This window comes from Manacus candei, unplaced genomic scaffold (assembly GCF_025592945.1).
Source record: "Manacus candei isolate 608988 ecotype Guabito, Panama unplaced genomic scaffold, ASM2559294v1 h1tg000027l, whole genome shotgun sequence".
NCBI classification, from domain to species: Eukaryota; Metazoa; Chordata; class Aves; order Passeriformes; family Pipridae; genus Manacus; species Manacus candei.
The window spans coordinates 283,321-309,605 of NW_026138075.1; the positions used below are offsets into that span (position 1 = coordinate 283,321).

The following is a 26,285-nucleotide window of genomic DNA, read 5'->3' on the forward strand; positions in this document are numbered from 1 at the left end:
AAAGGGCCAGGCTATTCAACCTTAAAACACCAGATACAGGGATAAAAAAATCCAGTAACAGCTGCTAAACATTCACATGTTTCTTGTGGGAAGTACTGCGTGGAGGAATGGCTAAATAAAATTTGGCCTATAAGGAAATAAGGTGATTTCCAAAGTGTTATTTCCAAAGTGTGGAGGAATTGAAACTGCTGCTATCCCTTGTGCCACCAAGTTTACTTTCAGGACCTTCAGAACTGAAGTTACAGATGTAAATCCTTAACATTTCAAGTACTTATATTTGCATATTTTAAAAAAGTATTTTACTTAAAGTTTAGCTATTTAGCCTAAGTACTTAGCTGTAGATACTTTTATTGCAATAACCTCGGGGGAGGGGTTACATTATTTTATTTTTAAATGAGAAATTTCCTGAGACAATGGCTGGACTCCCCAGATCCCAACAGTGACAGCTCATTGACATGCCCAGAGGCATATTTTCTAAAGGGAATTTTCTTAATGACTTTGGAAAACAGTATTAAAAATAATAGCATCAACTATTTCTCAGCCACATCACCTATGGGTGAATGATCAATGCACTGCCACTGTTGTCAGACTTAGGTGCTGTGGGAAAGCCAGGACAGGTTGTGTAAGAGCAGCCAGTGTCACCTTCCACCAGTGCAAAACAGGGCAAGACCCCAGGATAAGCTCAGGGTCCATTTTGGCAACTGCATCAGCAAGGAGATCTGTCCTGCGGTTAAATGACAGAACACAGCCCCCAAAACTCTGATTTCTACTTTTTTTTCTCTCCACTGAATTACACAAAGAAAGAAAGAGCCAAAGGCAAGGAAGAAATAGCAACTCTGATGGTGCAGCTGGTAGGAAGAGGCGGGTAAAAGGCAGGAAGAGGAAGGATCAGGAAATAGTAATAAATGTTTGTAAAATTCACATTATTTGGTGGGCTCAGGACATTGTTTTGTTCTCATTTTTTCCTCAGAGTGAAAATTCCCAATAGCCAGGTGATTTTTGACTCCATTACTTGTACTCCTTTTCTGGATCCTCCTGAATGTGGATTTTGGCAGGACCTTTGCCTGCTTAGCCACATTGTCACAAGGTTAGCAACATTCACATCAAGACCCCCAGGCTCTCAGCACTGGATTTACCCAAAGGCATGCCAAAAAGCAGTTAGGAAAGGCAGGCAAAGAGGGCTTCATTTATTTATTTATTTATTTAAGCAGAAAATAAAACAGGAGCTGTAAATGAAATCCAGTCAGCTAAAAGCCAAGCCAGCATGTCAAATTTCACTCCCAAGCCCCTTAATAAACGTCCTTTCTTTTACAGCCCCGGTAAATGATGTGCTGTGCACTGCAGGGCTTGCTAGGAGGTATCTGTACCGCAGCCAGCTGCTCTTGTTTCTGAGAATTGCATAACATCATCCAGTCCAAACAGTAGGGCTTTAATTCAGTCACAAAATTTTTATATCATGAAAAGATTAAAGCAGCACCCCTTCCCCTGGCCCCTCTCTCCCCTGCCCCCACTTTGAATGGCTAACTCTTTCCAGGTGACTTTGTTTTCCCATTGCCTTTAACTGAGCTGTGTTTCATTTCCCGGGTTTGGGGCCTGATCCTGCAATCCTGCCAGATGCCTGCCCTCTGTCTGGATAAGGCCTGGTTTTTTGTTAAAGCAGATTGGATTGGGTAAGTCACAGCCAGACAGCCGCCTAGGTGGCCTGGGGCCATGCTGCTGCTTTTGGGAAAGTACAAAGTGACGCCCAGAGTGTCAGGACCATTCAAACACTTGTTTTGGGGTGTGGGGCAGGTTGTATTTATACAAAGCCTACCATGGCTTTGGTAAACCCCAGCTTTCAGAGAACATGAGCAGTACTTACTCATGGACATGAATTAACCCAGCTTGTCAACATCCACGTGTGTTCATGTCCAAGAATTTGTTGTTAGTCCTGGTACAGAGTAAAGCATCCCTGACAGTCTAAATCAAGATAAGACCACCAGGAGCTAAACTTGCGTTGGCAACCACCTGGCTACAGTAGGTGCACACTCCCTTCCCACCACAGCCCAAGCATGCCCTTACCTGTCAGCCAGACCCAATTTGTCCATACTGCCAGATCTGATATCTCAGCCTGCTCCCCTTTCCCCAGTGTTTCTTTATATAATGAAAAATGGCCTTTTGGGTGACTGCAACCAGGTCTCATGCTTTCTTTTTTTTTTCCAGCTAAGCTGCAAAACACGATGGATAAAGGCAAATTCTCTCACATTTTCCTCTGGTACAGCTGGTGCCATGTTGAGCTCCCACGTGTCTACATTGCTGCAGCAATAAGCTATGTATTGTCTCAGAAACTTTCCTGGTATAAATACCCTGGTAAAGACTTCGCACTGTGCAAAATTCATATGTAAGCACTTAGGAGCAAAACTGCAAGCATTTTTTTGTTTGTGTTTGCCAGTGTTCCCTTAGCTCTTTCATAGTTTGAAGCATGAGAGATGGAAATGACCTCTCTACAGAGGATAATGTTCTATGGCCTGGGACTTTGCTTACTAATCCATAAAAAATCATTTATGCTTGCCCCTATATGCTCTGAAGAACCATGAACTTGTGTCACTATGATCGTAGTCTTTTGCCAATGAAAAGTCCAGTTGTCTAAATCCCTGTTCAGATTCATTCATTTCATATCCATTCACACTTCCTGACAAGTCTAAACTAGGTAGTCAAGGAAAGGTAACAAGTAGAGGGGCTACCATTTCCTTCCCACCGGTGAGAGATGAGGGAAAGTCTGACAAATACGTTTTTAAGCGCATAGAAAGCCAAGGCATTTGTGTTTTCTGCCATGAAATAACCTGTGTAAAATCAAAAAAATTCTTGAAATGCCAGGGTCAAGAACAGGCCACACACCCTGTTCATGGATCAGAGGTCACAGAGACAGCCATGCCAAGCTGTGCAGCAGCTAGTCACATTCCAAGAGCCAGGGCTGAACAAGCAAGGCACAGTCTCTGCAGCTGACATGACAGGACCAAATCCCAGCTTGGTGAACAAAGAAATTCTTCAGTAAGGGTGGTTAACAACTCCTCTCTCAGCAGCAGCAGCAGGCTCTGCACATGGCTTACCACTTCCAAAACTGACAGGTTAATAGTTAAATCCCAAGATAACCGTGAGGTCAGTTTCACTTTGATCTCCAACAATTTCTTACCAAAAGGGCAATATTTATCTTTTCTGCAAGTCTACCAAGTAAACATAAAGAGGAGCAAAATGGCTCAGGAAAAGTTGATATAAGACACTTCCACTTATCTCTGTCAAATTACTTACCTATTTTTATTTAGTCCATGTCCAAACATGCTTATTGCTAGAGAACCGTCTGTATACAAGTTATCAAAAGAAAAAGAAATGTACAAATGCAATAGGAAATGCACACAACCACTGTATTTCTCAAGGAACAGCATTATTAGGTATGGGCCCCAAAAGAGCAAGCTGAGGAAGAGCTGTAAGCAAGCAGTATACTTCATCGCTCACTTGCCCCTCACCCTGTTATCATGGTTACCTGTGAGGATAACCTTCCAATGCATCTGAAATATCCACATTTTGTACAAAATCTCAAAATTTCCAAGCTCTTCTGGCTCCTGATACATGATATGGTTGGCCTGGGGCTTGTAGTAGTCCTTAATACATCATGCAGCACAGACCAGCCTGCACACAATACATAGGTACTCAACCTGGAGCCTGAGGCTGTGAGACAGCAGGGACAATTTAAGATCCCTGTGGAAGGGAAACAGAGCAAAGCATATCATCTCCATCCTGAAGCATATCCCTTCAGATTCAAAGCTCTAGTGTCTAATATCAAGAAAGTTTTTCTTAGCAAGGCAATAAGTTTTCAAGGTAACTTTATTCTAGGATGAACTCCCAGATTTATGGATGGTGGGACAATTTGCATCAGCAGAAGGACTCATGTTAAACACAGCAGTCATTAACTTCTCAGCTGTGAAAGACTTTACATTGCATGTAGATGTCTCTGGAATCCTAAAAGGAGACATCTCAAATATGCAACGATATAATAACCAGGAGTAAAATGTAACTAGATAGCTTATATCCTGTGTAACTATATAAAACCTGTTCTTTACAAGTGTTCATCTCTATATACAGAGCAAACACCAGATTCAAGGACAAGTGAGGATAGCATGTTCAAATTACTTCCCAAGGAAATGAACAAGGAAATTCTTTTCATGTCAGTACTGGTCTTATATATGTATTTCATTTCTTTGAAGGAAAGACCCTTTTAAGCCTCCCCATGTCTCTTCTACAGTACAGAGACATATCGTGTGCCATTTAACTCTGACATTACCCGTTACTGTATGTGAAATTGGAAAGGAAGTTCCCAGCCTCCTGAGTCAAGGAGCAACTCCTTTACTTGTTCCATTTGTGATCACAACCCACCATGACTGCTGCCAAGGCTACCAGTCTGTCTGCAGGTACTGAGATATCCACAGCTATACACAAGTCTCTCTCTCCCTCTCTTACTCTCAGGAATTGAGCAGGCCATTATGGGAATCTCTGGGATACCCAAAAATGAGATAAGTCTTGCAGTATCCTGACATCTGGTCTCCACCAAAGGCTAATAGCAGTACCGTAAATCTAATTCCATGCCATATGAAAAGTACTTCCTTTCATCTGCTTTAAAGTGCTGCTAGCAGTACCTGCTAGGATGTTTTTTGTTTTGCGTGACAGCAATTAGCCTGTTCCCTGCTCACCTTACCCATCAGGCATGCTTGATTTTCAGTGCTGAAAACTCAACTAGCCCCTCCTACCTCAGAGATCCATCTTTTTCCAAATTCTCAGCTCCCTGTTGGATATGCGCTTTTTGTGAGGAGCTGCCTGGGGCTGCAGTCACTTCAGGATACTTATCTCAGTTTGCTCTAGCCCCCTTATCCTCTACTCTCTTTGTTGCTGTGCGGGAAGCACATGCTTCCCAGCTAGCCAACAGTTTAAAACAAAGAAGAATTTTATCTGCCATATTTATTTTTTTTCCTTAAAACCACAACTCATGCAATGATGTAAGAACTTCATATATTTTTTAAGTGCTTTTCCAAACCCTTTGTTAGAGGTAAAAGTTTTTTGCAAAAGGAAATATTAGACTCAAATGCTTCTTAAAGAAGAATTGTGTGCTTATGCCTTCTCAGAAGATTCATGCTCCCAGGAGGCCTGCACTGCACCTCTTCAATGCAGGAGGCCACCCTGTGACATTTACTCAAAGGCAGCATGCACCTCCTGTCAGTGTCACAGCAGAGCAAGACTCAGGAGTAAATTGAATATTTCACGCTTGTTTGTTCATTTGCCAAAGGTCTGGGGCTGTTTTCTTTCTCCTGCAGCTTGCCCTGTTACCCTGTAATTAGGGATATGGTTGTATCTGTGGCATCTGAGATCCTTGGGATGACTATGGTGAATGCCGTAGGTAGGAGAAGATTTAATGAGATATTCTAGGCTTTCAGTTACACCCATGCCACCCTGCTGATGCCAGTCAAATACCTTGGTGTAATTACAGGCATGCTTGTTCTTTCCCTGTAATGATGCCTCCCCCAAAACCCCTTGTAATTTTTAACAGCAAACTGCAGCATTCACCATTTACTGTTGTAGGACACAGCCTGCAGGTACATACGCCAGCATCAATGCAGATAGGGAAGGCTTTCCTGTCCCAGAGTTTCTTCCTCTATTCACAGCAGAGCCAAAGACTCTTCCTCAGTGTTGACATCAGAATTTCCATGAGGAAATTTCACTCAATACTTAAATGAAGATCTACAAACTTCCTTGCCAGTCTGCTATTTGGCAATTCACCTCACCCAAAACATCCTACCTCAGAAGATGGCATAGATAAAAATTCTGATTTCACCTTGATATTTAATCTACAGGAAATGCAGCAAGAGTCAGGGTCACAGTGCTGACGGGCTGCTTTGGTGGTCTCTTGGTATCTCTCTTTCCTACATAGTCTATGCCAAGTACAGACAAGTTGACACAAAACTGTAAAAACCATTCTGGATGGCACATCAGGAGTCAGCTTTCATTTGAAATAGAGACCATCTCTAAATTGTGGGCCATCCAAATTGATAGATTACCTGCACTAAATACATACTTTCATTCCTGTTACTTGAATTGGGGTGTGACTTTCTAGTCTGTTGATTTATCTATGGTGCAAATTTGTCCCAAGACTACATAAAGGTCCAAAAACCAGATGAAGGAAGCTAGTGCTTTACACTTTATGTGATAGTCAGTTAACTAAACACCAATGGCATTGCTTTCTATTGTCAACCTTATTGCTGTCTCCTCACTAACACAAGAATTAGACAAAATTGTTTTTAAAAAATCAAAAATCTAAATCAAATCTGGCAGATCCTTCCTTCTGTAGGAATGATCCTCCGAGGAAAACCTTCCTATTTTTAAGGCTAAGGCAGTTCTCAGAAGTGGCTTATAGGGGAACATTTTTGTGGCCTGTGGCAGGGTATTATTTTAGTAGCTAGTAATAAGCAATAAAGTCTGGGCAGGAAAAGACTTCAAATCTATCAGAGTTGGAATGTAAAATCAAATATCTAGTCAGGGGAGTGTGGGGAACATTGCTTCTATGCTTGTTTTGATTTGATTGCTTTGTGTGCTGTCACATAATAACACAGGATCAAATGGAACAGCTACACTTCAGCAAAAAGGTGAATGAAACTGACTGGATAAAGAAAGGATCACTAGCACCAGCTGACCCCATTCCGATTGTTAGAAATTGCAGAGAAGATTTGATCAAAAAATGTTATTAAATCCATGAAGAATCCCATTCGTTTCTTGTTAAACATACTGGATCTTCCAGCACTTGTCCTGGTTAATTTATTTGTTTCCTTACAGATTTGTAATTGCTAATTTCTAGACACGGTTCTGTAAAGTGGTGGCTTCAAAGCTAAACCTTATCACACTCTATAGTCCAAAACTCCTGAATTCCACCATTCTCTGGTGCCACAGGCTGAAGATCAAACTCAGTTTCACACAAGTCACAAGATGGAGGTTCATCTAACTCTGTACACAACCAACAGGACTATCCGTGTACCCTTTCCTTTAACATTACGGTTCACGTATTTATTCCTTTTTTCTTTCTTTTTCAACGTTAAAAATGCCTCACTGGGCAAACTGGGAATTCAAAGGTTTCACTAGCTGCGTACAACACCTAAAAAGGCACAACAGGAAGGTTGTTCTTCATCCTTCGATAAAGAAAAATCTATTGCACACAAAGTCCCAGTAGACTATTCACACTGTCTTCCTGCATCAGAGGACTGCCACACACATGCTTCTGTTGGATTGGAAGGACACCTCTAGGAAGAACATTCGGCCTTCAACTGTATTAGTGCCCAATCCATCACAACCCTTTGTACATTTCAATGACAATAACTCCATCAGTTTCCAGAAAATGCTCTTTCCATAGCTGAAGCTAAAAATAAGGCTAAGGATGAAACGTGTGGTTCATGGCTTTATGTCTCATTTTTTAACAGTTGTTACGTCTAAATGGTAAGAAATTCATGATCAATTTTCCAATTTCCTTTGTGACTTTTTTATTTTGAAGAATGAAGAACATATAAGAGAGGAACCCATTCTACTAATTCACAAGATGGCACTTTCCTTCTCCCAAGGAGAGAAGGAAACATTCTCCAAAACAAAGCAAAAACAAAGCACATCAAGCAATGAAGCCTGTAAATCATCACAAAATTTACTGGTTTATGATTGTTCTTCAGTAGATACTTCCTATTTGATGCAGGAACTACATATACTTTGAATACTTGTTATAAGCACAACATCTGGAAAAGATAGCAAGAGATTAAAGCAAAACCATCCAGTGGAATTTATTTTGCATATTAAGAAAAAAAAAATACCAGGCAGCTTCTCTCTGTGTCTGAGTGACAAGCATGCTCTTAACTGGAATGTTCCCATACCTCTCACCAGGAAAGAGCTCATGGCTTTAAATTTAGTCTTTTAATATCCTATAATTCATACACAATGCATATGAAGAATATCATTGTGATACACTTCAAACCTTGGGGACTACAGAGGGTGTATAGTTTAAGGCAGAAGGCCCAGAAGCTGAACCTGAGGAGCTCATGCACAGCTTTTATGAAACTGGTCCTATTAGTGGACTGGATCAATGTCGCTGAAAATACCAATGAAAATCAAAATTCCCCCTGTTCTACAGCCTATGCATGAAGAAAAAACAGACAAAGGTCTTGCAAACACTACAGATTTCAAATGCTCAGACAATGTCTAAAAAATACATTCTTGGCACAGCTGAAAAGTCTTTACCCTGCCCTGAATTTTCACTGACATCAATGGGAATTTCTGCACTTGAGGACAACTCTCAACACTACTAAAGGCAATAGCTGTTCTCATATTTATTTCTAAAGGAGTGATCTTCAGGTGAAACTGGATGGAACATCTTAGCCATCTCAGCCAACATCTTGTAAATAAACTTCAGCCTTCAGACATCTGTGTCTGAAGGTAAGCCAGGTAAGCCAGCAAATGCTTCTCTTCTACCGTAGTCCTGAATCTTGGATTCATCCAGGAATCCTTCAGCCAGAGATTCATTTTGGGCATCAGTACAGCAACCAACAGGAAATTTTTAGAAATCCTTTGGCAATGTGCTATTTCATTGAGTATTAAATGCTCTTCTACAGTTAGAAGAAGTGTACATTATCCAAACTGATAAAGTAGCGATTAAACATCTAGTTAGCAAAATCCTTAAGGTAATAGAAAATTAATACAAAACTGCAGGTCAGAAATATGGCCTCCAGGAAATTAAAAACACATTTCTTGGCAAACAGCCAAGATTACAATATCGTTCCTTTATCTCAGTGCATATATTACCTTTTGTAGACCTCTCTGGATGTACAAGCAAGAACAAGTCACATTCACACACTAATTTTAACTGACCCAGCAGACTGATCGTTGCTTATTTGTTTCACTTTGCAGAGTAGTGTGGAGAAGGCTTGTTTCTGCCTATTGCAATTCTGCTTCATGCAAGTACTTTTACTAGTCCTTTTTTTCATAATTTGAGTGGGTTGTAACTAAAGAAATCAAATGGGGAAAATGCAACCCAACACAATTATACGGCTTCTGCAGAGCTGTAAACCAGAGCACTAGTGGAGAAGCACTTCATAGTGACTTCTTTCTCTCTTCCACTCTTAAATCCACCTCTCTCTCTCACTACTTTCCCTTTCATCCCACCCCTTTATCCAAAATCCACTGCAGTGTGCTTACGTAGGAGGTCAGGAATTAACAAACAAATTTCCAAACTCTCTGAATGTTGTCATTCCTTTCAACGAGGACCTATGAATCTTGGGTGCTCCCTTCCCCTTAAGGGTGGGACATCACACAGGACTGATGTTGGACCCATTAAAAGGAAAGCTCACAACAGAAATCAGGTTCTGCATGATCTAGATTCAGCTAGGTATAAATATTTGCACCGCTCTTTGAATGAGCATTGGCCTTGGAATTAAATATTCATAGTTATCCAGCCATGCTTAGTAATTTTATTTTAATATTAAGCCACACTGTGCAGAGTGGTGACTCCAGTGAATACTAGCACCAAGATTTAAGGAAAAATATTGTAGTATTATTAGAGAAGCAATGAACAGCAATTTTCACAAGTTTTGTGAACACAGTGTGTGCTCAAACACTACTACTGGAGTGTAGTTTTCCTGCTTTGAGTAATTTTAGAATATTATTTACTTGGAGTTATTTTAAAATGCTGCTACTAAGGGAGTAGGAGAGACAGGAGGAGAGGGATACTAAAAGTAATAATAAAAGAGTTATGTGAGGGTGATGTGTATGTGTGTGTGTGTGTGTGTACCTGCATGTGTACACAGGTATATGTATACATATGTATGCATGCTAAAGATCCATGAGAATTAATCTAAAGTACCATGAGAGGAAGGGATTTGAATACACAACAAGTTGCAGTCAGATATAATAGCTTTGGATTTTGGAAGCTAAAACTGTAAACCAGGCATACATCAGTCTAGTTTGGGTGACAGCCTGACATTAGATATATTATATAAGTGTTCTACCAGAGAAATAAAGGTGAGCCTGAAGAACAGCATTTCTTTGTTCACCCAACACATGCAGGGAATATGAGGGCATAGCTTGTGTGGGAGCATTGAGCTCCCATTGATTAATTAGGAATTAATCTTCCTCATTTTAAAAAGAGCATTCATATGCTCTCCTTTTCAAGTAGGATATTAGTGGATTATTTTACCATTCCTTGAATGAGCAGGCCACTGCATAATTCTGCAGATGGGGACAAAAGAAGATATCTACCTAGCAACCTGGATTTTTGGTGCAATTCCGGGCTGCTTTTAGGTTCCCTGACTGGCTCTGGTAGGTCTGGAGTAATAAAATCTCAGTGCCTGAGGCCCAGAGAGGGCTGTTTGTGTGCATGGCACGAAGTATTTGCCATTTACAGTTTAACCCTTGATAAGCCTCTGCCCATTGCCTCAGTGATGGGGCAAAAACCCAAGCTGTTCACATCAAGATCCAACTGTTTTCATTTTGCCTCATCACTCTTATCCTGGGATAAACATGGCTCTGAATCTAGACTAAGAATAGCTATCTTCCAGATTTAAAGCTATTTAAGGAATTTCTGACAGACTCAAAATCTATATGTATAAATATTAAAAAGAGAAGGGGAAAAAAATCCACCTGGAAAATTAATGCATTCTTTAGGGAAACAGCAGACCTACAGTAATTTGTAGTTGGATCTAATATACCTGATCCTGCTCCCAGGTGTCAATGTTCCTCTTAGCAATGAGATTGCACCCAGGCCAAATGTAACCCACAACAATCTTTTGAAGCTTACTAGGCAAATGGAAACCCTTCTGCACTTTCCAGAGTGTGGTCATTCTGAATCAGAAATAAAAATTAATTCATATACTGAATCAGTCATTCCTCCACCCACTCTACAAACCCTTACACAACTGAAATTCTCTTAGAGGATTCAGGAAGATAGAATGCCTTGTTGCCTATGATTGGGTTCTCCAGCAGTCCACAGATCTCAGCACTCTAAAACTGTTGATGATTTATACCACAAAGCAAAAATCTTCTCTACATAAAAGATAGACACTGAGAGCATAAAGACCGGAAACTGAAAAATCAATCTGGTGTTCAGTTTAGCGTGCAGAAAATGTTCAAGTCCACAATGAGGAAAGCTCTCTCTCTTTCTCTCTCTCTCTCTCTCTCTCTCTCTCTCTCTCTCTCTCTCTCTCTCTCTCTCTCTCTCTCTCTCTCTCCCCCTTCTCCTCTCCTCTCCTCTCCGAACCTGTCCGAACCTGTCCTCTCCTCTCTCCTCCCCCCCAAGATGTTTTTGTTAACATCAGTGTAATACTTCAGGTTAATTCAAGTTAACCAGGTATGACGAGGAGCTGGCACGTGGAGCTGGAGCCTGGTGCAAGGGTTACTCACCTTCCACTACAACAGTTGCGGGTTTCGAATAGGCTGTGCCCAGACTGTTCTTGGCTACACAGCGATACTGTCCTGCATCTTCTCTCTGAACATTGTGTATCCTTAAATTCCCTGAATCGAGGACAGCAATGCGAGCAGTCTCCTGCCAGAGGAAGAAGCAATTGAGGTGAGGCTTCTACATGCAGGCTGCACACAAGCAACACCAAACATCCGTTTACAAAGATTGGGCTTACATGCATGAACATTATTTGTGTTGTCCTACAACTGAAGGGTTTGGGGCCAGCTCTCCCTGCTCAGCGTTGTCATGACAAACTCACCCATCCCTGTTTTTGCAGATTTCTGAATTATAGCTTCAAAAGAGCTCTTATTTATGAGAACACTCACAAGTGCTTTCATCAGCATTTGTCCACGATTAGTGTAATAAGGACATAAAATACAAGATACAGATATCCAGAGAGATGAACCCTGGATTTTCCAATGCTTGCTTTCTAGCAACTAAAATTTACAAATACTATAACTGATGATAATATTTAACACAATACCTTTAAGAAATAATTTTCACTACTTAAAAATCATTCTCTACTCACCTTTACAACTGTTTCTCCTTTGACCCATGAAACAGAAGGTTTTGGATTCCCCATTGTAGTGCATGGAAGAACAGCCTTTAAGCCTTCTATTATTTCCACATTTACAGGTGGTCGGGTTATTTTGGGTCCTAAAATTTTAAAAGTCCAAAATTAAAGTTGAAATGAAGCTAAGAGATACTAGAACAAGACAAATTCAGAAATTACATCAAAAAATTTTATGCTTTTTCTCTATATTACTGAAAGGTAGAGCAGTCTTACTTCATCATGAACTGCCCTGGAAAGAAAGAACTTTCTTCAGCACAGCATTAAGTTTCAGTTTATGGATGCAAAAGCAGTTAACTTACATGGGTTATTTGTTTTCCTGAGTGGAGTTTGATGGTCATTTGAATTAAGGCCTGGGCTAAAATCCAAATTCAGATAAGAGTATTTCCAGTATTGAAGAATGTTTGCATTCCAGGTTTTGACATTCTTCACTGTGTAAACACTGTCTTGTATGAAAGCTCAGATCTGGATTGAATTGATTTTGAAACAGTTTTAACCCAGGCTTGCCTCTAGCTCAACAAGAAAGGCACGTAAACTCAATTAATATCCCGAATGGAAGGATTTATAACTGTGCTAGTTAAAAGAAGAAATGATCTTTAAAGAAAAAAGCAATCAAACTCCCTAAAGGTAATAATGGATAAATTTAAATTTATTTTGCCCAAGGAACCATATGGCCTAGCTTACTCTGAGCAGGGAGTAAAAAAGATTGTCATCTCAGTATTTTGGGAGACCTGACATTTTGACTCCCTTGCGTGATACTGAACCAGCAGAAAAACAAGCTTCAAGAGAGCATCACCTTCCAGCCCCCACCCGCCAGTGACTGGGGTGCTGTAGAACTCCAGAATTACCAGACCTGGAGGGTCATGATCATTAGCACAAACAAATCCTTTCCCACAAATAGACGCTTTAGCCAGACTATACCTCTGCTGCCCTTTAAAGTGTTTGTGTTAGCAACTGCAGTCATATGAGTTCAGCTTCACCAAGTTCAGAACCTACATTGCCCTTTGCAAGACTAAGTACTTTGCCTTCTATGTAAGATTATGACATTTACCTCATGGTGCTCCAGACCATTCCACACTACTACTGAGAGCACCTGAACATCATTTACTCGCTTTTGCCATCCTCAGGCAGAAATCTGCTTAGTGAAATTTTACATTTAATATTCACAAGGGAGTTATGCAATATTGCCATGGAGGTCTAATTTATCAAATTGTACCTCTTTTATGGCGTTTGCACAAAAGGCATTCTTCAAAGTATTGGGATTTATACCCTGATCCTGGCACAAGTGTGTGTTACTCAAAGTGAATAATCAGAACAGCATTAAGTTAAGATATGACCCAATATGCTGTGTCACTGCCTTAAAGGGCTGCACCCAGGCTCACAAGAACATGGGTCTGCCCTGAACAGAGATCATCAGGGGCCATACCTGGGGGTCTGCTCGGGCTTTCAATTAAATACTCACATGGTGTCAGGAAGAAATTGCATTCCCACTTACGCATTTTCACTTGGAGAGCCCCACAGCTCTGTGCAGCTGCTCCAACCCCGTTATCTGCTGTGCAGCAGTACACCCCATCATCACTGTCCTCAACGCTCAGAATGGTCAGGAGCTGCCCGTTCCTCTGTATGCTGTACCGCGTGTCGAACAGCCTGCAGGGTACAGCACAGATCGTCAGGGCTGGGAGAACAACAAGGGACAGAGAAGGGGAGCTGCATTTGAATCTACAGACGACTGACACTGCTACAAATGGCAGTAAGCTTTACCTTTTATTTTCAACCTGCAGGGGGAAGGAAAGGTGCTGAAAATGTTGAGCTGGGCTTTAAGATTCACTTGGATTCTCACTAGACCGTGCAGCTCCTGACTGCCACTGGTGTAGCGGCAATTCTTCCTCCATCCAAATATCGGTTAAGTAAATAGGTATCATATTTTGGTTTCTGACTGGCTAAGGACAGGCATGAGCACAAATAATCTTTTCCAGCTGGGTCCTGTTAGCTGTAATTGTGCAATGCAAAGGAAGGACTGCTTATATAGGAAGTAGAACTGGCTGAAGTTGTTTAAAGAAACCTTCTGCAGAATAAAAAGGAAAGCTTTTTTCACTGAACAGATAAAGTTACACAAAGATTTATACTGTTGGGAAAATAGACACAAACAAAAAACCATGTATTTTTATACCTGTATCCATGAGCAGTTTTGTCTATTTTTTTGGAAAAAACGCAAACCAACAAGCAAAAAACCAAAATGAAACAAGCAAAGAAATGTGATGAAGCATTCTCAAGGTTAGAGGATTCAAGGAGAGCTATAGTTTTAACAAAGCAGGATTTAACCTGGACACTTCAGAGAAGATAAGAGAAGCCCTGAAGCTGGAACAATAAAGATGTAGAATATTGTAACAAAATATGTGGAGCAAAGACCAATTCTGTATGTGAACATAATAGGGGGGGCATGGGGAGGGAGAGGAGTGGGGTGGGGTGTGGGTGAGAGTAAGGGAAAAGCAGAAAGGTGATGAGAAGTCAGAGGATTGAACTCTTGATTTTCATTACAAAACTGGAAAAATATAAGAAAAGTTCAGTAAAAAACATTTGCACAGCATTTCGTAAATTCCTTTATGTTTGATTTTCACACCGTCATAGATGATTTTTGGAAGCATTTTCATGCACCTGGACTTTGATTCTGATGAACAGTAGCAGAACAGTTCTGTCCTAAGGATTGTCTTCCAAGCTATCACAAATATCTGACACCTAAATATGTCCTGTTTTGTTCTTTTACTGTTAGAAATTGTAGTGTAGTCACTGAGTAATCTGAACGTGACATTGACAAGCACATATTTCCTTTCAACAGCCTTTTGCCTTTCAGTCTTATATCTCACTCCTCTTTTTCACCATGGGAGGAAAAAGTGCCATGAACTCATCCACAGTGTAAAAGATGTGCTAACTCTATACCCTTCTTTCCCTGAGAAAGGCTTATTGTGGACAGCCCTGGTTTTTCAGTAAGCACAGGGCACCTACTGGTCTCCTTGCACAAGTTTTGATGCCAAAAGAAAAGGCACATCTAGAATACTAGTGCTGACAGCAGTCTCTGTCCTGGCCCTATTCCCATCGAAGTTGAAAGTTTACACACTGTTCTGTTTTGAAGGTTAGCCTAGCTGCCTGTTCAGGATGCTGAGACTTGGCAAGAGAAGAAAATCCTGTAAATAAAATAACTGATATTAATTGCTTGCAATAACTAGGCCCTTTGAAGTTTGATATATACACAGAGGCACAGAAATATATTTATATGGAGGTTTATTCAGAGAAAAAAGCCCACTGATTTGATCCTTTTTCATTCTGCAAATATTTTCATTTGAGTTCTTAGAAAGTAGCAGAAATATATTCAGCTTATCCATTTCCCTGTCTTTGGTCTGAGCTTTTGTACCCAGCAGTACTGAATATTAATGCCACAGAGCTTTGTGAAAGTGAAATGGTTGCTGATATTAATGTTGTTCCAAAAGCCTTAGTAAAGGAATGAAGCACCTGAGCTCTCTGACCTTACCAGCAGAGATGTTTTTACCTGTATTTTCCTTTTTGGTCAATGTTGTGGAAAAGGCACTCTATCTCAGAGACAGAATGGGATGGCTTTTAGAAAGGTATACTGGGCTTCTAGAAGTGGGGATGGTGGTGTGAAATGGTCTGGTTTTCATATTATCTTAGAACACATAGAGAGTGACCATTTTAAAGATCTGGGGAGAGAAAGACACGGCCCTGCATGAATGACGTCCTCTCCCAGATTTGATTTTCAGTCATGGTGTCACTGATGGGGAAGGGATTGGGAGAAACATGACCTGATTTGGCAATAACATCCATGGAAGTTCAGACCTCCATGTTGCAACAAAGCCAGGGTCAGAGGATTAAGCCCAGGGTTTTGCTGAGGTTGCAGGCAGTGAAAAAAACTGATTTCTGAAGGCTAGCATGCATATGTGTAAGTTTCTGCTTTCCTCCTATTTTAAAATTATTTACCTCCTGCTACCACTGACTTATTTGGAGTTTCCCAAGCCAATGGTTCAAAGACTCTTTGGATGCCTGACCACAACAGTGAGAACCATGCTTCAGGTGACCATCTGCCTAACATGGACATCTCTTGTAGAGAACAGGCATTAACCAAGAAAGGGAGTCTGTAATTTTCCTTTACAGAGGAAGTCACTAACAGCAATCTAGAATAAGAAACATGTGAAGGCATGTGGTAGATGTAACGTGATTTCAGAGCTGGAAGATCAAGTACAATTTACTTTGTAGAAGCCCGTCAATGGCAACAGAACAAAAGCAATGATAGCAACTTCCATAAGACACTTCCAAGGCTACCACCTTCATCTGCATCCTCATGCCTGGTGGTTAGCATTTGAAAGTGTAACAATGAGAAGCCACTTTCCTAGAGTCAGATCCAGAACTAGAAGTAAACAAGAATAGCATAGCGTGACCCCTTCCACACAAAGTTCCCAAGAACACTGAGATAGGCAACAAGTCTTGCAAAGTTTCTTTTAAATATTATACAGCATCCTCCCACCTCATAAACTCATAAACTGAGGAACAGAGTGGATTGAACAGCCTAAAGCTAGAAAGAAAATTCTTGCATAGCTTGTAGCAGAAACCAACAGTCTTCAAGCTCAAGTTTGTGAAGTTGCTCTTATCATTCTGTAAGGAACACAGATTCCTATATAATTACAGCCACTCACCCTCTTCCCTGCCACAGACCTATTTTTATAATTCCAAATATCTCCTTTATCACAGAGGAAAGCACTGCCAGTTTTGGCAGAAGATACTGGAGCAGATTGGGGCTGCTCCCTACCTGATGGGAATGCTGTTGCGTGTCCACGTAATCTCCGGCTCAGGGTACGACTCCACTACACAGACAAACTTGGCCACGTCCTCTACCAGGGCATCCACTGTTTCCAAAGGAGTGGTGATTAAGGGAGCTGTGTGAAGGAAGAGAAAATGAGAAAGCCTTATGGTGACTCCTGGAGAAAGGCACATAGACTGCCAGACCCCTTTGGTGGAGGCAGCCGTCCCTGCAGGGTCACTCAATGGCATTTTGCTTTGTGATCTCTCCACAGGGTGCAAAGCAGAGCAAAACAAGCTCCAACAAGCCCTATGGATCCTGTTTCTAACCCTCCTCTCCCCCAAGGTTCACAGCACTAGGTGGCATACTGCAAGAACATAGATGAGGCTATCCCCGTGCCAGGTTGCCCCCCTGGCATTGTGTAGCCTGGAAGTGCAAGAAGCAGCACACCAATTGAAGCCAAGCTGATCTTCCCCCAGAGTGGGCAGAGTGCTTCTTTATTATTTCATGATGCATGAGATTTGGACTTCTTCATCATTATTACAGGATTTGTTCCACTCAACTATTTATCTTTTTTTTTTTCAAACACCAAACCTATTATATAGCACTATATTTTTCAAAGCCAGGCTCACACAGTCATTAGGGTCCTTCAGATTTGTGTCATTACTAGTACATGTTCTCTTTTTCTCACTTCTTCTATACAAGTAGCACAAGAGTTAGAAGTCTGATAGCTATGTCTGATGCTTATTATCAGACCTGTTATCATACCTGTTGTAATACTCGAATGCACCTTTAGGAACACTTGCTGTCACTCCAGTAAAAGACTTGAATCATAGCTGGAAGGGATTAAAGCATAAGCCTAGTGAATCACTTTCCCTGCACATGATATGCATTGCAGCCACTGTCTCCAAAGACACTTGAATAACTTTTAATCTATGGCTGCAAGGGACACACACCCATACTTGTTGGACTGAATTTCATTGATTATTGTGCTGAGATAAACTAATTTCATACCATATTCCTAAACACCACCTTGAAAATTCATAATGGATACAGGAGTCTTCTTATTCCTCTCTGACTGTAACAGTATGTGGCATACTGTTTGTGTTTTCGCAGGACAATACCAACTGCTGTTTATCTGCTGGCCCTCCTTAGTATACTAAAGTTTAAATTCAGGAAAAAAATAAATTATAACAAATTTACCCCTCCCTCCTAAGAAAGGGGAAAAATAGAAGACACTCAGATTTCAGTGACTGAGAATAATAGAAAGTCTACACCTCAATGCTTTTTACATGGGAGTCAAAATTAGAATGTCTTTGGAGTTCTGCCGGAATAAAGCTAGAGGAAGAAAGAAACAGCTTCCACTATCAGGTTTATGTAAAAATCTAAACACTTTTGACATTTTATTAGAACAAATCTGCATCAATAATATTTCCATATTTTATAACTTCAAGTTCCATCATTGATCACCAGTAATGACTGTACTCACATAAATCTCAAAACTATAGCTAAGGTAGTACTAAACATTATATTAAAGAAAAATTAATTAAAACAAGTCCATGACACACTCATTGTTTAAGATCACTGCTTCAAATTGTATCACTCTTCAGTGTATTGGGTCGTTTTGGGTTACATTAGATAGAAACAATCTCTGTATTGCACCCCAGATAAATTCTATGCCAGTGAAACCAAATGGAAGATTTCCATAAAGCCTAAGTTTTCCTGCTACTGAAGGTTGTCTTAGAAGAATAACCCCCACTGATGGCTATCGTGACTACTTCAAAAGGGATATTGCTGGGTTTTGACAGAGTTTATTGTCTTTTGATGGCATTAACCCTGGAGTTTTGCAATTTAATTTCATATAGTATGTTTTTATTGCTGTTGTCCGCATGCCTTGGTCTCCGGAAGGATGCTTCTAACACTGAGAAATGTAAATTTTTACAGTAATGATAATTCAAAGCAACTAGTTTTATAACTGTTGTCTGCATAAGCACAGCCATTCTCACAAGGAATAAAGCTACATTTGTACCAAGAGTCAATATGCGTAACTACAGTAACTTATTCTTTTGGGCAAACAAGACCTGTCAGCTTTACCTATTAATAAATTATCTAGAAACAGTTAAATACTTTTATGGTGTGTCTTTAATTCAGTGCATGACAGAATATTGCCTACACTTGGTCTCATCTGGCACCTCCCAAAAGCCAGCATACAGCTCAGAAGTCTGTAAGCCTCTTAGTTACGGACGATACTGCCCAAACCAACAGCACAATGGTAAAAAGAGAAGGAACTTCTTTACAGCTGCCTCCCCAAATTCTGAATCCTCAAAGAGCAGCTGTGACAGCAACAGTGACGTGGTATTTCCTCATATGCTGTTTTTTACCTTTGTGATGTTAAAATCAAGTGGAGACAGCGAGCAATGATGCCATTTTGTTGTGAGGCTGCAACAGAGGCCCAAAATGGCTGAGATGCTGCTTGCTTTTGCTTCTAAAAGCCATCCAAACCGCTCAGGTGTTGCAGTCAGTTCATGTTTTCTTCAGAAAGCACTCAAAACTCTCAAAACTTGGGATGCCTATGCTACCAGATTTTAACACGGGAAAATAAAATCCAAACAGTGTACAGACATATCTATCAGCATATAGAAATGAAGCCAATCTTTTCCATGAGTAGCCCTTTGGGTTTTCTGACATTTTTAAGGCAACCCTGTGGCTTTAAGTAATACTGAAAATCAATTAACTTACATATGTGTAAATCCACACAGGTGCCCTTTCTCTGGGTGTCAGCTGTAGTTTCCCGAGATAGCAAAATGACCCAAGGCTGGTCACGGGACTACGAGAAAGCAAATCCCCTCCTATCCCCAGCCCACCAGAAGCTTTCAGATTGCTTGGCTTTGGATCTGGATTCACACTTTTGAAACCAGACAAGCCAGGCAAACAAAATAATGCAGAAAGCAGAGCCAGTCCCTCCTGCAAAATTGCAGACACCTAGAGAAATTGCAGTTCCTCTGATCAAAAACCGCTCAGCTGTGTTTCCAGCTAATGCTGCAAGACCTCTATAGGGCAACTGGACTACAGTCACCTCTCAGCTTCTCTCGGGGAACAAGCCAATTCATCCACCTGATGCGATGTTCTAGAATAGGATATGTGCCTGTTCATTGTTCTGTGACACCAGGAAAAAAAAATGGTATCCTTGTCCCCTTTGTTTTTCTTGCTCCTCAAATCCTGCCTTACCACAGCATTCAAAAAGACTAGGGTTCACTCACTTATTTTAGTGCCTTAGGAAAATATTAACATTTTTATTTCAAAAGGTTTTTATGAAGGAGATACCACTTTTTTTTTTTCCATTTTGAGAATAATCTGACTAACAATTATAAAAGCACAGCCTTGCAAGAGCCGCAATGTTTACCTAACATGTGAATAAGATTTTGTTTTGCTTTCCTGAAGCTGCAATGTTTCTAGTATGCGTTGAATGGCTTTGGACAATCATTGTGCAGCGAAAATTGCTGCCCAAACCATTATCAGATGGTACGTCCAGAAGACCATGGTTGCAACTAGTACCTCAGAGAGTTTCCTAAGCAGATTTTTTTGTCCAGTTCTTTTGCTGGCTAAAAATATGTGTGCATGTGTCCATATGTGTGTGTGCACATAAGATAGGAAGAAGGTATAATAACTTCTATATTATATCCTATACAAACAATGCATGTTTGTATTTATATACATACACTTTGTAAAGACATAATAGCTATTTACTTCTTTTGAAGTTTTATGTACCTATTAGCGTACACAGACATGCCAAATATCACAAGTCTTGGGCTCTGCAGCAATAGGTACTATCAGCCCTTAACTCTTCTGAGCTTCCTTTAACATGAGAAATACACATCCCACCCAGGCTGAACCCAAAGATCCCTCTGCCCATTACAATGGACTACGTGATCTTCATAGACAAAGAACCTTCAATTCCAGAATATTTTCACTGCTATCCTTCTAAAAGCAGTGAAGTGACCACTTAAAGCAGAGCATTTTTGTCTTTTTTGGAAAAATTACAGCACCACCCTGCCATTACCAGAGACACCCCCCTCTTTGGAAAACCTCTTTCAGCAAGTGACAGAAGAAGAAGACCAGGGCAAAAGCCCCACCAAGCAAACCTTTCAGGAGTGTCTCAGCCAAGCTGAGGGCTGCCAGGGTGAGGACGTGCACCAGGGGCACCTTCAGCAAGTCATTCATGTTTGATCCAGAAGGCATCCGGCTCCTTCAGACGAGGCGTGTGGACCTCCCAGCCGGCTGCATTTCGGAAGCAGTGCTCAAGCAGAGCTTCTCTGCTAGTGACAGAGTGGGGTCTGAGGGATCTAAGTATAATCAGGAATTCTCCCACCCAGCGGTGATGATGGACGTGGCCAACTGGTGCATATCCACTTTGGTCAGTGTGAAAGCATGGGGCTCATGAAACAAGAGAAAGCAAATCCCTTCTGAATTCCTTCTAAGCAAACAGAGAGCAGTACAATGGGCAAATGCATTTCCAGGGCAGTACCCTACCCCAGTGCTGCAACGTCAGCAGGCCTTCATTCCAGCACCATGTAAGTGCAGTAGTGGAAAAAAAGCTTGCCCCTAGATTTTCCTTCAGCTTAGTCACCCTCTTTTCCATTTTTTCTCCTCTCTCTCTCACATACACTCCCTCTTATTATAACCTTTTAAGATTGGCTGCAATATGCCACCTGTTGTCCTGCTGATAGCATTTCTTTTCTTAACAGATGCATTTGCTGGAGCAGGAGAGGTTGGCATTGGTGGCTGAAAGTGCCTTTCTTTGCAAAAAGGTTATCAGTGTTTGAGAACCAGGGCAGCATACTGAAAAAAACAAAGCCTTATAGCCTTATCCTGGAAAGAGATGCCATAAATACCCACAGCAGAAGTGAAATTTATAGCATAGGAGAAAAGGACCATTCCATTTCAACAGCAGCAGCAGCCCAGGGGAGCTGGATATGGGTAAAGGCATTACTGTAGGGAAAAATGACTGTTGGACATTGATACTAATCTTCAGAAATATCTTATTAACCACCGGGTCTCTGCCTAGGGTGAAAGACTAAAAAGCAGTTCTCATTTTCTAGGAAGATTTAGAGGAGTATTAGAGTCAAGCATATCTCCTGACTCACTTTGTCTTGCCCCATCCTAATACAGTGGTTTACATGTCATATTCTTATTCCAAAATATCAAGTAATTTGTACTGCCTGCTTTTCCAGCACACGTATTTATATGAAAAATGTTTGCAAAGGGGCTTACCACTGTGGAAAGGTTGATGTGGGGGCAACATCTGCATGAGCAGAAGAGAAAAAGGTGAATAATCAAGCTGGAAAGAACCAATGCTCATTGAACATGATTCCAAATAGATTTCATCATGTTATCAGCAGAGTGGATGACAGCTTTACGCTAAATTACATGGTTTGAGGAAAGGGAATGCACAATCATAACATACCACAGTAAAAGGTACTTTGAGATCTCTGGAATTTTGTTTATGTGCTGAAATTCTTCATTTCACTTCTTAGCAGTCACTTCTGCCATGAACATACATAGTTCAGCAGTGCTTCTTCTGAGGAGTAAATGGAGTAAAACTGGCCAGCACTATGAGTGTGTGAATCCCTATGATTTGGCATGGCTTGATAATGGCAGTGTTACTGTGGGGACATGCCATGAATAAAGCCCAAAACACTCACAGAAGATGTCAAAGATATTCCAGGAATACTGGAACTAGCAATGACAACAAAGAAAACAAAAGACAACAATGAAACAACAGTAATCCTACCAAGCAACAGAGAAATCCTGATTCATGGCTGAACTTACAAATATTTCTTTTGTTCAAGTCCACATATAATCAATTAATCTGGTCCATAGAAATGCAACTTGGTCTTTTAGGGTAAAATTCTCGAGTTTTTCGAGGCTGCCTGTATCTGAGAGGCCAGCAGCTTTGAGGAGGGAAGCAGCAAGGGTGCACGGGGCCTGAGGTTAGGGCATGCAGGGACATGTGGGTGCATGCTTTTCAGGAAAAGACCACATAGTACACACTTTCGGGCTCTCTGCTGGCTGGAAGTAGGCTTGGAGCTGTAACATGGGAGCTTGAGATCTGAAGACCACTTGTTTTTTGTGTCTGTACATATCTACTTACCCTAACACGTAAGGGTGCGCTCTTTTTCCTGAGTTGCCTTCAGCAAGGCACAAACAATCTGGGTGGTTCTTGGAAAGCATTTACCTGCCAGACTTCAGATTGAGGTGAGGCTGACTGTTTGGCAGTTCCCTGGATCCTCTTACTTGCCCTATGACAGAGTGACATTTGCTTTCTTCCAGTCCTCAGACACCTCTCCTGGTCACCACGACCATTCAAAGGTTTGGTATGAGATCCAACAGCACACCCTCTGTTGCTAGCTCCTCCGCCTCTTGTATCAGAAAGTTATCATCAATGCTTTCAAGTACCTCCTAGATTGTTTGTGCCTTGCTGAAGGCAAGTCAGAAAAAGAGCGCACCCTTACCTGCTAAGGTAGCAGATGTATACAGACACAAAAGACAAGTAGTCTTCAAATCCCAAGCTCCCATATCATGGCTCCACGCATACTTCCAGCCATTAGTGAGCCCAAAAGCATGTACTGTGTGGTCTTTCCCTGAAATGCATGCACCCACACGTCCCTGCATGCGTTACTGCTTTCCTCCTCAAAGCTGCTGGCCTCTCAGATACAGGCATCCTCACAAAACATTTGACAGTGAAAACCACTGACCACTTGGGGCTGCACACAGGCTTCTTACACAGAAATGAATCCAGGTCACGTTGCCATAGGGTTATGGGCACACCAGTGCTCCCAATCCACCCCGCCCACTTCGCCAACAGTACCTAAAGGCAGCACAAGCTCCTTTGTATGTCACGAAAGAGCACCTTTGACAATGCATGCCAGCACTAGGGGAGGAGATAAATGTAATTTTAGCTCTTTTATTACACATTATAAATCACTTCTTTACAGGGATCCTGAGTGGAAGCAGCTGTTACAGTCACTGGCTCCAAGAGGTTTAACTCAACCTGCAACACACATACAGCCAGTAAGTTATTGTTGCTTGTGTCAGAAGAGGGAATGCTGTTCTCATTGTAACATGTAAAGAAATAAGCTGTGCTGCTGCTGTTCTTTACCCTGCACTTGAGGCTTTTATGTTTAGTGTTTTGGGTTTTTAAATGAAGTTTGGGTTTTTCTCTATAGTCTTTTAAGAAACACAGACCCATCCCAAAGCCCCACTTACTGTGTTTAAATTGGAGGGTTTAAGGCACATTTGGCTTGGCCTCTACCCTCAGCCATCTGGACCAGTCTCTGATCTCCTACTAATATTTCAACACTTACTGAGCTCTGATGTCTGAATCTAAAATGGTCCTCCCTTTCTCTCTTGAGATTTTGTGGCAATTGGGAAACCTAAAATTTGCATTTATTTCTTGCTATCATCTTGCTGTAAAGTTTCCTGTAATTTTTCATCTCATAAGATCTGACAGTACTGACTAAGGACAATCTAAGCTGCTGTGCTATATTTTGTGGTGGGGCAAAATTTTGTAGTGTTATGAGATGTAATTACTGTAGTATAATGGTGTAAATACTGTAATGAATGAGGAAGATCCCTTGTCATGCATCTAGCTGACTCTGCACAGTGTATATAACACAGAGGGCACATTGAATGAAGTTATTTCATAATATATAGAATTAATTTCTCTGATGGGAGACCTACCTCCTATTTCAGCTTGTTGCCCACATTATCCAGTCCCACACCACAACAAGGAGAAAGATCCCACCTTCAATAATCCTCTCCTCCATGAGAAGATAATGCTGTGACAGTGCTGAGCTGGGCTGAGCCGGAGATGCCCCTGTTTGCCCAAAAATGGATGCCACAGGAAAGTAAAACCCTTTTTCTTCAGCCTCTGATTTCAGTCTTTCATCCTCTGCTTGCCATCAGAAGAGTGCAATCTGTGGGGCCAGGATGACTGCTGACACAGAAAACCTGCTCTCCATCACATGGTACAGCAACCCAGCAAGTGAGAAACAAGACCTGCGTTTAGAAACAGTTATAGCATAACCCTGGCTTAACCCCCCAGGGAATAGGGGGAAGGAGGGACTTGGTGGGGATTCCCAGGCCATGGGAACTGCATGAAGGAGAACATCTCCCTACAGAATTCCTTCTTGCAGAAACAAAGAAGTGCTTCAGGACAGCAATGCATTAGAGATTTAATATATCCCATTGATTTTGATCCCAAAATACTGCATCTTGTAAAATCTCACTCTCAACAAGAAGTAAATTCAACTTCATCTTGATTCAACAGTAATACTTGTGGTTACTGCACAAACACAATCACTACGCAGTAAATTCTGGCTATTTAATAAGAGAACTCCTGTGAGTAATATTTTAATTATTGCCAACACCTCTTTAAAACAACCACAAATAAAACCAAGGAAAAGCACAATGAAATAAATATATGTACAGTGATATCTCGTGTCAGATTGAAAAATGCGCAATTTTCGATTTTTGCCTGTCATTATTTGTTGATCTTGTTTGTTGTTTTAGATTGTGGAGTAGCAAAAGCCAAGAAGCAGGAGTTTATAGGCATGCCACAAGCAGCCAACCAATTTGGTTTCAAACGTACAGCTTCCAGCACAACTGGTTTCAAGTGAAGGTTTGTGGTCCTGTACATAGTGTGGAAATCAACTGTCCTGAGTGATCATAGAATCACAGTCCTGTAACTACCTTTTCCTTCCATCACTATGGCATCTCTGAAACTCACAGCACCTCTCTGCAGCCAAATGGGATCCAAGAGGTGTTACAACATATGGGTGTGATATGAGGAAACACTCAAGTTTCAAAAGTACCTGCACCCATGCAATAGCATGTCTGCCAGTGGAACTAGACACCTGAAATGGAGCTGCCGCATCCTGCCAGCTGATGGCGGATTGCCATGAGTGGCTGCAGGAGGTGTGCAACACCCAAGTCCCAGGGGCATCCTATCCCCTTTCATTTCATTAAACCATGAGCAGCGTGCTGCGACATGTGAAACAGCTCCACGAGCCTTTTCCAGACAAGATAGCTTTTTTTTCTGTTGCCGTGATAGAAAGAAGAACTTCGCAGCATATGCAGCTGAGGAGTAGCTGGTGACGTTTTTAGACACTGTACCATATGCTGAAAAGCATTTTGGGGGGCTTTGGCTACACTCTTTAAAAATGAGGAATTAAATTCTGCTCTGAGTTAACCCCAGGCCACCCCACTGACGTCAATGGAGTGTAACTGAGAGCAGAAGGTTGCCTGTGATCTTTATTTCTTAGAGTTCACCTGCTGCTCATTTGAAGCCATAATCCTTGGTGACATCCCAGTCATTTCTACAGGAGAGACTCTTGCACTGC

General features: G+C 41.3%; 1 protein-coding gene across 1 annotated transcript in view; it reads right to left on the reverse strand.

The window, feature by feature from the left end:
* Positions 1–21,210, reverse strand: part of MUSK (muscle associated receptor tyrosine kinase) — a 57,267-nt gene extending 36,057 nt beyond the window's left edge. The window contains exons 1-5 of the mRNA XM_051789260.1: positions 21,027–21,210; positions 16,894–17,020; positions 13,573–13,724; positions 12,036–12,163; positions 11,449–11,590 (exon numbers count right to left, since the gene is read on the reverse strand). Of these exons, the coding sequence (XP_051645220.1) occupies positions 11,449–11,590; positions 12,036–12,163; positions 13,573–13,724; positions 16,894–17,020; positions 21,027–21,123 (646 nt within the window). The 5' untranslated portion in view covers positions 21,124–21,210. The remainder of the gene's footprint in view (positions 1–11,448; positions 11,591–12,035; positions 12,164–13,572; positions 13,725–16,893; positions 17,021–21,026) is intronic.
* Between the last annotated feature and the right edge of the window lie 5,075 nt (positions 21,211–26,285).